We start from the raw sequence: 13,307 nt of genomic DNA, 5'->3' as shown, positions 1-13,307 counted from the left end.
AGAGACCTGTCCGGGTTCATTAGAACCCCGACATGAGAGGGAAGTCTGGGCGTCTCTGCTTAGACCCGGCCCTGGACACTTGGTTGATGATGGATGGATGGATGGTTCATTAGGCAGCGGGTGAATATTTAGTGTGACTCTGGATCAATACAAAAGAAAATCAATCGATCACAAAGTGAGCTCAAAGTGGATTAAGAGGCCTTTTCATTCAAACACTGTGTGTAAAAGTCATTTTATTCCAAAGTGTCTGCAGATACTGACTTCCGGATTGGCCTAAAATAAGTGTGTGTGTGTGTGTGTGGGGGGGGGGGGGGTGCTTGGAAAAAGGGGCGTGGAATAAACCAGCATCACTCGGATAACGCAGCTCCCACCGTGCCATTAATCTCCGTCTGATCGCGGTCCTGCTCGCCTCCATCCGGCCCGTCAGCAGCCGAAGGACCCCGTCTCAGTCCGGCTGGACCCTGCTGGATCTTCCTGCCTGTGTGCTGCTGGGATGAGACCGGCTCAGTGATACAGGAGCTTCTCCTCTCCTCCTCGTCTTTCTCGTCTCCAGCAGCGGCTTCCACTGTCCTCCCGGCGGAGACATGAGGAACCCGGTTCCCGGCGCAGCCCTGACATTGTGGCTCTTTGTGGAGGTGAGTGCTGTCTGCCGTTGTTGCAGTTAGTGTTGGAGCTTTGACAGACAGGTCGGTGTTTGTCCGGGATCGCAGCTCCCCGCTCGGTGTTTGTCTCCAGAACGCTCCGCGCCGAACTCCGTTCAAAACGTACACGGTAACGCGGCCGTTGCGCGCAGCACCGAGGACAGATGTGACGCTTTGTGGTGCCGCCGGGTCCTCGTCTTAACTTCGGCTCGTATCTGGCCCATCAGGAGACACCAAAGACCCACTAAAGCTGAACCTGAGTGTGGGCTGCGGCTGCTCAGAGCAGAGATGTGAAAGGAGGTCATGATGGTGGAGGATGTGCCGACAGCAGGAGTGCAGATGGTGTTTTTATTATTCAAACCTCACCGAGTGCGGACATAAAAAGGACATTTACCGGCACCAGCGCGGTTAGAGTCCGGTTAAAGGACCGAACTGGAGGCAGGTCGGATGCGGGGCTGCAGTGCATGATGAGAGGAGGCTCAGGATCCCAGAGAGGCTGTCATCCTTTGTGTTCAGACCCCATAACTCCTCAGTGGGTTACTGGGCCTGTAGGACACACACACACACACACACAGTAAGCAGAGGACTTTCTTTGTGTCTTTTCAGGCCTTTAAAATCCTCCTGATTTTTTAAAAACTGAATTATAATATGATTCGTGTCGTCTGAGATTCAAAGGAAAGGACAGTGAGGTCAGTGTCTTTCTTCAGGGCTGTGATGGCAGCGCTCTGCTGACACTCGTGTCAGTTCATGTAATATTAACTCATCATTATTATTTTATTTCATCGAGCTGACTTGGCGAGCACATCCATTTTGGATGTGAGCGGGCCGCCTACAGGGAGCCAGGCCCTCAGACCTCGTGCTGGTGCTGCTGTGTTCACTTTGATGACACTGAAACCAGGATATATAACGAGCAAGAGAACTTCAGGGTTTCACCACACGTCTGTCTGACATGCAGTCACACAAATACTGATCCGGTCTTTGCCTGGATCAGGTCTTGTGTGTTTGTTGGATTGCCTGGATGCATGTTATGATGACAATGTATGACGCTGCAGTGCATCTGTGTGTCTCCTTCCAGCACACCTGACTGATCATAGATCATAGCTTGCTTCTGCTAGGACTGACCTACATGATGATGTCATCTGGTGGTAGGAGGAGCCAGACTTCAGCTCAGGAAACCAGAATGTAAACAAGCGGATGGAAAGATGGCGGCCCTGTAGCCATGTGTGGGTCTGTGTGCTTTGATAGAGGTAAAGGAGAGATCAGGACAGGCGGGGTCACCTCTGGTTTGGAGGATGTGTGTGGGCGGTTAATAAGAGGGAGCCACAGCTGTGTGAGTGGTCATGTGACCGTTGAGGAAACGCTCGGCATGTCTTGGCTGCTGCTCGGGTTCCCCTGGGTGCTATTATACACAGAGAGCCCTGCACTCTGGAGGCCCAGAGATAACAGCGAGCTGAGCTTACACTGAGCTTCAGAGGGAGCAGCGTGGGGCTGATCGTCACTGCGAGCAGGTTTTCATTCGTCTGCTCTGATTTCAGAGTGTGTAGCATCAAAGACCAGAGACAGCTGAACACTGTCCCGCCGTGGCTGTTAATCCCTGATGCTCCTGACCTGTGACTGAGCCCGCAGTTCACAGTCCTGACCCGGTGTCTTGTGGTTTGATCTGTGTGGATTTATTCTGTATATTTATAGTAAAAAGTCAGCGCTGAAGGCCGGATGTGTGACAGGACGGAGCTGTGTGTGGTCACAGCTGCAGAACAACAGGATTGTTGTTACTGGCTGGTGTGAGGAGGGTTTACTTAGTATTTAACTGAGAATCCATTTATGCATATAACATGCATTTAAAAATAAAAATGTGGTGTTGATATTGATTTGTTGATTGACTTCTTTGTGTGTTGGCTGGATGGAGTCATGCAGCATGCTGGGACCTCCAGCCTGGTGTCTGTCAGTGCTATGAAATCAGTATCAGAAGATTTGTAAATCTTTACTGTGGACGGCTGCGTGTTATTTCCTGAAAACAAACAAACACTCTGACAGAGGATGAGCAGTGTTCGCCCCTGCTGCTGCTGCTTCAGTCTGATAAATGGCTTTATGATCATGTTGCACCTCCGAACAGGGAGAGAGCTCAGAGAACCTGCTGCTGGCCGATGAAGCCGTCGTTCCGCCGCTCTGCTCCTGACCCACAGTCCCGTGGTGTCTGTGTGCAGGAACCAGCCGGCTGCTCCAGACTCCAGATGTTGCCAGTTCAGACAGATATTATTGATGTGATCATAAACTCAAATAGAGAATAAAGCATCATTTATTTATGTTTAAATGACCCATTAACACACAAATAATAACATGATTCTGGGTTCTCTATTAAATATGAAACATGGACCAATGAGCTCTGCACAGTATTAATTATGATCTTTAAATGCAGCTAGATACAGTATTTATTTATTTATAGCATCATAAATAGAGAAACTTTGTACACACGAGACAAAAATATGTCCTGTTTGTCATCTGATGACAGGAGGGAAAAGGCAGCAGAGCTTTCTGTCGGCCATGTTGATGGTCTGAGCAGGTCCTGGTGGGGGAGGTACGTCTCTGCACCTTCTCCTTCCAGACTGAGCAGCAGGTTTTCAGATGTTCTCCTCCTGCGGTTCGCTTCCTTCCTCACGGCCGTCTGATGACGCTGCTTTGGCTTCTTGCTGCTCGCTGACGGCGGAAGCATCTGTGTGGTCAGCAGAGATCAACAAGACAGGAAGGAGGAGGGGGTGGGCAGATGGAGGGATATGAAAGGCTGGCAGAGATGAAACAGAATGTTCAAATCAAGCAGCAGAGGCAGGCTGTGAAGGAAACGGGCTGATATCGATCAGGGATTTATTTCTGGCATCGTTTTGACCCCGCTGACAGAAAACTGCTTTAAAACCCTGGACAGTGACCAGACGTTCCTACGCTGTTAGAGAAGTTTTGTAACACGCCGCAAGCTTCTGGAATTCAGATGAGTGTCGGAGCAGCATGCTGATGGCCTCTGAAGGTTCGACTGTGCTGCCATGTGCACCGTTCACCCCCTCCAGCCAGGATCCTTCTGATCTGGAAAACACACTCTGTGGTTGCGTAACGGTCATTTCTGTCCCACAGGAGCACAGAGGGACACTTTGCTCCTGTCAGCGCTTTCAGTGAGCTCTAATTAGAGAAAGACAATGAACAGAGCTGGATGGTGACTGTTGCTGAGAGAGAGAGAGAGAGGGAGGGAGGATCGCAGCAAATTGAAGAATTGATTTTTATTTATTTGTTTATTGGCAAGACGTCATCCTCATCATGCCAGAGGTGACACTGCTCCCTGAGTTGAAGGAAAGGCTAATGCTGGGGTGGAACTGCTGCCATGAGACGCCTGAAGCTATTAGAATGAGAGGGGGGGGGTCGACTCTTCATAGATCTGCTTCAGCAGCACTCAGGCCGGAGGAGGCCGACGGGTCCGACTAATGTCTGGATATTCACTGTCAGGAAGACGAATCTGTGAGTTACACAGTCATACAGTCACATCCACTGATGTCCAGGACCAGAGGATCACACTGTGCACATTATGTGCTAGCTATGCTACTAGCTTAGCGTTGCACTTTCCTGTTTAATGGCCCCAATCGTCCACAGCAGCTTGGAGGAGTCTGAGTCCATTCCTCAGAACAGAGCAGCTGGTTCTGACATGTTGCTGGGTTTCCTCACATCAACTGCTTGTTTCAGGTCCTTCCAGGTCAGGACTTTGACTTCAGAACATGAACTCTGTTCTTCTTGAACCGCTCTGTTGTAGAACCACTCCTGTGTTTGGGTTTGTTGTCTTGCTGCTGTTCTTCTGACACTTTCCTCTGACATTTGGAACAATGGCAGCAGTGTTGTCGATCCTCCTGTTAGACAGTCTGACTGTGGTTCTCATCACATCAGTGAATGCTCTTTAGACATCGGATCATGATGTGTGGAAAGAAGGATCGCTTGTGCGTTCTGATGTTGAATAATCCCACAGAAGCGTGGCTGGATGACCCGAGCTTGTTCTAAATCTGCTTAGTTCATCAGTGATCCATGAGGATGAACCTTTTGGGCGTTAATGCTGCTCTCCGGTCAGGCATCACATTTCTTTTCTAGTCAGATGTTATGACGCTCTGTGCTTCTTTAAACCGAGTATAATGTAAAACAGACCGCGGATGGAGTCCCGGCCGTTTCGCTCGCTGCTGTGTGGACACAGAGTGGATGGACTCTCTCGGTGTCCTGTTCCTCTGCCAGAGCCTCACAGTGTGCTCCTGTTCTCCAGCAGCAGCCTGACAAATAACCTTTTGTGTGGTCGTGTTGTGAGCCACCGACACAGCCCGACCTGCCATGCCGCCTGCTGCTCCTCACACTGAGGGCTGCTCTGACCCTCTGGTGTTCCTCTGGGCCTGAGACACATTTCACTTTTAACCTGTAGAAGACAGAAGAGGAAGCAGCGGTGAGCTGTATGCAGAAATCTCAGAGAGCCGATAAATAATAAATGAGCTGAAGCTGTCTGTAATTCAGATGAGCACGGACTGTTTGCATCTATTAATGGTGCAAACTGAATAATAATTATGTTGATTTATGGTTGTTCCACAGAGGGACAATTATTTTCTGTTCTAATTTCTTTTTTGATTGATTTTAATTCAAACAATAAATTATTTCCATCTATGCTAAAGGTACGAGCCTGTTGTTTTGTACCTGATTCGGCTGATTCGGCTGTGATGAATCATGTGATCGTGTGATGGGCTCTGGTGTTTGAGTGTTTTGAGGTCGTTGTACTGACCTTTTTAATTCACTGGTGGTATTGATCCATGAATGATGGCCACCACCACCGTGCTTCACACTCTGACATGTGATATCCTGTCATCAGGAGTCGTGTGAACATCTGCTGACATGTTGCTTCATAATGATGCAGAGAAAGAGAAAGTTTTGGGAGGTTTTTAAACGTTGAAGCACCAACATGAATGTTTTACCCATAGTCTAACCTGTTACCTCCTGACGTCTCCTCCTCAGTGGTGCCACCCTGAGGCAGGGCTCGTCCCTGCGGTCTGATTCACTCCCTTTTTTTGTCTCCACTCTCACCTTCACTCCTCCTCCTCCTCCCAGACCAGTGTGTGGGGTGCGGAATGATGATCTGAGTCTGGAAATCCTCCACATGACACTACAAAGCAGGAGCCGATCATTTAATTAAAGCTGCTCTCCAGCGTCGGTGCTCGCAGCGTTCTGAGCTAGCGATGGAGAAGAGATGGATGAAGGGTCCTCACTGAGCCGGCTGCATGTCACTGTGCAGTCAAATGGAAATGTCCTCTGATATGATGCATTAAAGTGTCTCAGAAGTTCAAAAGCTGTTTACCATGAGGAGCAGGGAGGAGCGTCGTTCTGTTGACCTCATCATTTCACCATTTTATCCACTGTCCTCTGCTCGTCCTAACATGTCTCTGTCTCTTTTACAGTATGTGGAAGCCAAGAAGTACTGCTGGTATTTTGAAGGCGGATACCCCATCTACTTCATGTAAGTTCCTCCTCCTCCTCCTCCTCTTCTTCCTCTTCCTCTTCCTCCTCCTCCTCTTCCTCTTCCTCCTCCTCTTCTATAGCCTGAGCGGGTCAGTGGATGGAGCTGGTTATTCTTTGGACATAATGGCAGAGCCAGCAGAGAACAGAAAGTGACTGAGCGGCTCATTGGTCAGAGCTGAGAGAGACTGATGGTGATGTTGTTGTTAGTGATGGTTTGTCTGCTGAACTTCAGTGTCGCTGCTTTAAGACGTCCTGTGTAGCAGCGTGTGTGTTTCAGTTATTCGTATCTTTAACACCGAGCTGAAAGCTGATGACACTGGCTCAGAGGAGCCCATTATCAGTGGTTCAAGTGGAAGACACAAGTGTGGAGGACACTGTGTGACCTTCACAGCTGAACTGCTGCAAAAATATTTCAATATTTCTGAAGAGACAAAGAAGAAGAAGCGGAGTGTCTGCTCCAAAAAACAGACATCCGATGAGTGGAAATCTGTTCTGATGGATAAAGACTGATACATTTCTTCTTTGGTATCGTGTTAATCAGAAGCGCCGCCGTGACGATGTCTTTCTGCTTCATACATATAATCTGAAGCTGTCAGACAGCAGCCACAGTATCAGTACCTCCACCACAAACAGCACGTGGCCGTGGGTGTATGGTGGTGTTTGCCGTGGTGCAAAGACTCCACTGGGTGGGGTGGGGGTGGGGGCTCCTGGGACAATGGTTGTCCATCCCTAGTCTAGTACTGAAATGCCAGAAGGCCTGGGGAGTCTGAGGTATGTACTGTCATCCTGGCTCTCTGCAGCCATCGATCACAGAGCGCACACACACCTTGTTATTGTATGAGGTGTACTGCAGGCTTCCCGCGGCTCTCCACAGGCTGACCCATCACGGTTGGCCTCTGTTCTGACTCTCTGGCTCCCAGGCTGCTGGCTCTGCTGGCTCCCAGGCTGCTGGCTCTGCTGGCTCCCAGGCTGCTGGCTCTGCTGGCTCCCAGGCTGCTGGCTCTGCTGGCTCCCAGGCTGCTGGCTCTGCTGGCTCCCAGGCTGCTGGCTCTGCCTCATTTAAAATGAGACTTTTCTAAGTTTTGTTTACGAAGCAGAAACCATGATGAATGGAAACGTTCGAGTTCAGCTGTGACTGTGAGGCTGTGGAGGAAATGTCAGTGTGCCACAGAGACGCTCACCGTCAGTGTGATACAGAGATAATAGACAGGAAGTCACTCAGCAGAGGGACCGTTCAGTCCTTCACTCTGTGGGCCGTAATCGATGTGAGCACAATGAGTTTGTATAATGTGAGGGGGCTTGTTTATAGCAGTAATACAGTGGTTCTGTCCAGGCTCCCAGCAGAGCTTGAGTCTCTTGTTGCCATGGCACCTTGAGTCCAGGGCTCAGTGTTCACTACAATAAAAAGTCCAGCACCTCTATGTAAACAGTCCAAACATGGCGACAAGTAGAGAGCAGTCAGTGTTTTCTCTGAAGTAGGACAGTGTTATAGTTCCAGAACAAACGAACACGTATCATCAGAACCTGTTTCCTTCGTGATAAACTCTTGTTGTTGGGCATGTTTGCTCCTCAGAGCGATCATCACTTGAATGTACAGTGTAGCTCACAATATTCTTAAAAATAGAGCACAGCATGCAGGTCTTCTAATTTACACCTCCCACTCACTTGTACTTTCACTGTGTACCTGTGAGCCCTTCAGTCTGGATACATAGGGTCAAAGAGGTGAAAGCTACCTGCAAGATGACATTTAATCACAGGCAGAGTCTGTAAAAAACTGTACTTTACACAGTGACAGACTGACTGAACATTGACAGGAGTGGAAACAGTGTGGGGATCAGAGGGTTAAAGGTTATAACATGAGCCTGAGGAGCAGAGGTGGAGGCGTGCTCAGGGCCGTGAAGGAGTGTGTGGGTGGGGAGTGAATGAAGAGCGCCACTAATGCTACAGCTAAGGTGGCTAACAGTGGAGCTCGGTCTGTGTCGATGATGATGTTGACCTGTCGTGTGCTTCGTGTTGCAGATGTCGCTCCTATGAGGACTGCTGTGGGACCCGGTGCTGCGTAAGAGCCCTGTCCATCCAGAGACTATGGTACTTCTGGTGAGTTACTAATATTTATACTTTATATGTATTTAATGTTCTATGCTGTAGGCAAGTGTTCTAGAAGGGATGTGCATCACATGTTTCGATGATGCTGGGCTCCATCCAGCCAGTAAACCTCCGCTCCTGCTGCTAGCTAACAGCACAATGCTAGATAAATGCAGGGAGGCTAAGTTCCAGCAGCTGGCTGGTGGTAACAAAACAAACAAAACTGAATATTCTGGCAAGTTATTTATTAGCTGTAGGAAAACACTGATTGGATAACATCACTTTATTATGCAGCAAAGGAACAGGCCCAAACCATGACACTACCCCGGCATGCTTCACCGGCGCTTCACTCACAGCTGTGTGCTTCTGTGCTGTTCGTCTTCTGTTAGTCAGAGTTAGCACATGTTTTCACTGCACTTTGTGGGCAACACGTGTATCCAGGCAGCTTCTTGCTGTTGGCTGCTTGCAGAGCATTAAACCAGCGTAACACTGAAGAAGAACAATCTGCTGAATGTCAGCACAGCGCTGCAGGGAGCACACATATTATTGAACAGTGTGTTTCTGTGACGGAGGATGACAGCGATCCTCTGTTCCTGACGAGGTGTGACCGGGCCCGGTGGCCCCTTTGTGCTGTCATGTCAGACCCGGTCTCAGTCTGATCCTATCCTCCGTCCTGCCTCCGGGCTGCGGAGGGTTTCAGCACAGACACTGATGCCAGTGGAAGGTCTGAGCTTTGTTTTCCCCTCAGGGTGCTGCTGATGATGGGGGTGCTGTTCTGCTGCGGAGCCGGACTCTTCATCCGCAGGAGGATGTATCTGAGAGACGAGCCGGCCCTCAACGTCTCCTTCACCCGGCCTACTGTCACCACACCAGGTACGGCAGCTTCCTGGAAGATAAACAAGTTAAAGGGAGGCGCTAACATAACAAAACATGCACTGAAATGTGATACATTAGAAGAAAATCCTGAAGACACAACTGCAGAGAAACAACACATGTGACAAAGGTTAGGTTCTTCAAACGCTGAAAAGCTAAGAGGTGGGGACTGAAGGGGCGGCTGGCTTTGAGTGACTTCAGCACTGAATGAAAACTTAAAGCTAAAATAAAGGGGGGGGGGGGGTGAAAAGTAGGGCAGCTGATAAAATTCCCATTCTTAATATTACATGAATGGAATTTTTTCTGTGTCAGCCAACCAAGCAGAAAATTGAATGGAGCGCTCCAGTAATAACCACAGTGTTGTGCAGGGAGAGCAGAGAGTGGAAAAGGTGACGAGGAGGAGGAGGAGGAGGAAGAGCAGGAGGTTATTAACTTGTTTTTCTCTGTGATGAAGTCCAGTGTAAAGTCACAGGCCTGCCAGTGCTGACAGGATAAGATAAGACTCTGGGTTGTAGCCAAACCATCCCAGGAGAGGAGCCCCACAGCTGCTGGGAAGAGAAACAGAGGTGACGACACTGGCAGCGGCTGGTTAGCATGCTAACTGCTAACTGAAGTAGCTGTTTTTAGCTGTAAATCAATGAATCGATAAAAGAAATTAAATTAATTTAGAGGCTTTATTTGACTTTTTTCGGAGGGTCGTTCCTCCCAATCACACCTCTCCAGGTATTACTGAAGTCCCCCAGCAGAGTCCCCAGTCTGAGCACCTCCCAGGGACTCTAAGAGGGTCGGGTTCTCTGCACCGCTGTTCGGCCCAGAATAGAAATAAATAAGCCTCTATTTATTTCTATTCCTAATATTAAATTTAAAAAACAAAACATGTCCACTCCTTACCGTGACCAGGAAGTGGTGACCGACTCACATGTGACCAGCAGTCACATGACGCAGGCGTCTCCTCTCTCCTCACAGTGTCCCAGCAGCCGGGCGGCATGCAGGGCTTCGGCATGAACGGGATGACCGGAGGCGACCCGGGCATTGCCATGATGCACCCAGCTTTTCCAGCACAGCCTGGCTCCGCCCACATGATGATGGCTTCCTATCCTCTGCCTCCGTCCTACTGCAACCACCCGCCGCCGCCCTACGAGCAAATACTTCAGAATGACGACAAGAAGTAACGCCTGCGAGGAACTGACGCACGCACACACAGAGGATGGACCTGCTCATTTTACTCACCTGTCGTCTTCACCCTCGTAACATAACTTGGATGGAACAGGAAGTCCCCCCCCCCCACACACACACACACTGTGTGCACGGCATGTCAGTGAAATGCTGGAACTGAACAAACACAGAAAGACGTATAACAGAGCGACTGGCTCATTTCCTCTCCTGCATTTCACTTGAACATGGCCTCTTTACTTAATGATGAGATCTTGATGCATCTTTCATGCCTGAATGTTTCGTCCACTTATGTGATAAGATAATGTGATGACATAAGCAGCAGCTGCAGCTCCCCCTGTGGGCAGACTGAGGCTCTGTTTCACCTCCAGACGTTCACGGCTGTCACACGTTGGCTATGTTCGAAATCACTCGCTCAATTTAAGCATATAGTGAACTCATTGTGAAAGCATTTTCAGACATTTCGGACTCTACCTCCGTCATTTTCTGTCACTGTTAATGACGTCATTATGTCGCAAATTAAGATCTCTGACGGCTAAACTAACTCTGTTGTTACCAGTTATAGCTCAATAAATGTTTTATGGTAAAACATAAACAACATAAACACAGCCGGTCACGCTGCATTCTTTAAATCATTATATTTGTAAGACAGGTGACGTAACATCTGTTCTCATTCTTTTAGCCGGTCTGCACAATGCATGATGGGACATATTGCTAAAAGTAGTGACCATCGGATGGACACTACTTTTCAAGATGCATTGTGGGATACATTGAGGGCCCTATATGGGGTCTATGATTTCTCACTAAGAATTCGGACAGTACTACAAAATGGCGGAGGCTCTAAATAGGGCCATAGATAGTGATTAGGGAGTGATTTCGAACACAGCCATAGACTGTGTGTGCAGGAAAGAAAATGGCATCAGTGCTCCCTGCTGGCATTTACCAGGGCTGCCAGCAGAGGGCCACTGACACAACAAGGCAGCAAGCAGTAACCGTTAAATGAAGCTAACGTGGACATGCAGTTCCCTCACTGACCACACAGGGGCTGACTCAACAAGTGAGTCAGTCCCCAAAGACCTTCTCCATATTAAATACTAAAATCAGTCCTGCTCCTCTGTAGAAACAGCACAACGAAAAGGCACCAAATCAAACCTGATTATTGATTATTGATTTTTACAAAAATGTCAAAATCTTGAAAAATAATTTTCCCTCACATTAACTGTAGAAATTCTGCAGCTCAGTCACAGAGTCGTTGCCTCGTGCTGTGATGAAGACTGCGTAATTTCCTTTATTATATCAAATATTTCATTTTGGCCAAATTGAAGCAAGATGCATTTCAGGTCCTCCTGTTTCTTTGTCTACTTTCAGAACTTGTGTGTAAAAAAAATGATCAGACTTTTTTTATGCAAGAATTCAAAAAATCCTGAAGGTTTCCAAACACAAAGCACAACTGTATCTCATACTTTTAAGTTGTATTTCTTAATGAGTGATGCTGCATTCCAGGCCAACCTCAGCTACACCTGGAACGTCCCTGTTTGTGAGCTGATTCTGGACGAGGGAACATCACGCCTCCTGCTTTATACCAAGTTCAACAGGAGTCCTGTTCTTACTTTTATGAGGGAAACTGTAAGTTTAGAAGTTTGAGCTGGTAAACTCTGAATTACGAGGGTGTCTGGAATGCAGCATTAGTATTTAAGAGTAATGAGACTGCAGCAGTTTGTCACTCACCGAACGTCACTTCCTGTCTGTGTGCACCGCCCTCTCTCCTGCCCGGTCCAGCTTCAGACTCCCGCCCCGCTCCGCCCGCCAGTTGGACAGTTGACCCACTCTGAACTCAGACTTGTTGAGCTGAGCTCCTGTGGGAACCCCGCAGCCGGAGTCAGGATGGGTTATTTTTGGTCTCTGGAATAGCACAATATCAAACATGGTCCTTAGTTTCATCATGTCAAACTATGCAACAGCTGCAGAATGGGAGATGCATCATGACCCACGGTTTCATCTTCTGTTCAGCTCCATCTGCATCCAGGCTTTTAACATCACCGTACATTGTGATATGAAAACAATATGTAAATAAACTCCACTTGTGATAAAATGGGATTTCTGACTGATGGACTTCTGTAAAGTTGCCACAGTGAGGAGAAGAGTTTACATTTAAAGAGTCTACTTCAGATCTAAAACAAAAAAATAAAATCATTAGAGGCAAAAACAATGGTGGATATTCATTTAAAAAATCTGAAATATCCTGTTGATTTTAGATTCCGATATTGTTAAATCCATAAAAGCCGCAGCAGATATTTCACTGTATCATTGTTACAGAAGGTCTCCTCTATCACCACATTGAGTTTCATGAAAAGATACTGCAGAATTATGGAGAAATGGAAGGTTGAACTGACACCGAAATCCGAATTTTTGATATATTTTTTTTTAAATTCACTATAAAAACTCCATAAAAGCTGCAGCAAGTATTTCACTGTATTATTATTACAGAAGGTCTCCTCTATCACCACAGTGAGTTTAATAAAAAACAATACTGCAGAATTATGGAGGAACGGAAGGTTGAATTAGCAGAAAAATTCAAATTTTTGAGAAATGTTGCATTTTTTAAAAAATCACTATAAAAACTTCAGAAAAGCTGCAGCTGATGTTTCACTGTATTATTATTATTACAGAAGGTCTCCTCTATCAGCACATTGAGTTTCATGAAAAGATACTGTAGAATTATGGAGAAATGGAAGGTTGAACTGACACCGAAATCCGAATTTTTATATAAAAACTCCATAAAACTGCAGCTGATGGTTCACTGTATTATTGTTAAAAGAGGTCTCCTATCAGCACAGTGAGGTTCATACAAAAATACTGCAGAATTATGGAGGAATGGAAGGTTGAATTGGCAGAAAAAATCCAGATTTTTGATTAATTTAGCTTGAATGAAAGTTTAGTGTCACCTTTAAAATGATACTAAACATAACACTATAAATGATTGAAATATTACCAGGACATGCACCCGTGTCAAAACTG

The 13,307-nt window shown here is 47.3% G+C and overlaps 1 protein-coding gene across 2 annotated transcripts; it reads left to right on the top strand.

Annotated features, from left to right (window-relative positions):
- The first annotated feature begins 374 nt into the window (after positions 1–374).
- On the top strand, positions 375–12,401 carry vopp1b (VOPP1 WW domain binding protein b). 2 transcript variants are annotated; one of them, XR_003672371.1, is made up of 6 exons: positions 375–635; positions 6,098–6,156; positions 8,178–8,255; positions 8,992–9,116; positions 10,083–11,915; positions 12,069–12,401. XR_003672371.1 is itself a non-coding variant. In XM_028432407.1 (5 exons), the coding sequence occupies exons 1-5, from the start codon at positions 585–587 to the stop codon at positions 10,286–10,288; spliced, it is 519 nt and encodes a 172-aa protein (XP_028288208.1). In that variant the 5' UTR covers positions 375–584; the 3' UTR covers positions 10,289–11,968. The 2 variants fall into 2 exon arrangements, 1 of the variants encoding a protein (XP_028288208.1); XM_028432407.1 differs by lacking the exon at positions 12,069–12,401 and having other exon boundaries at positions 10,083–11,968.
- The last annotated feature ends 906 nt before the right edge of the window (positions 12,402–13,307 follow it).

Source organism: Parambassis ranga, chromosome 20, assembly GCF_900634625.1.
Source record: "Parambassis ranga chromosome 20, fParRan2.1, whole genome shotgun sequence".
Lineage (NCBI taxonomy): Eukaryota > Metazoa > Chordata > Actinopteri > Ambassidae > Parambassis > Parambassis ranga.
The sequence above is the reverse complement of the archived record's forward strand: the minus strand, read 5'-3'. Positions and strand labels throughout refer to the sequence as shown.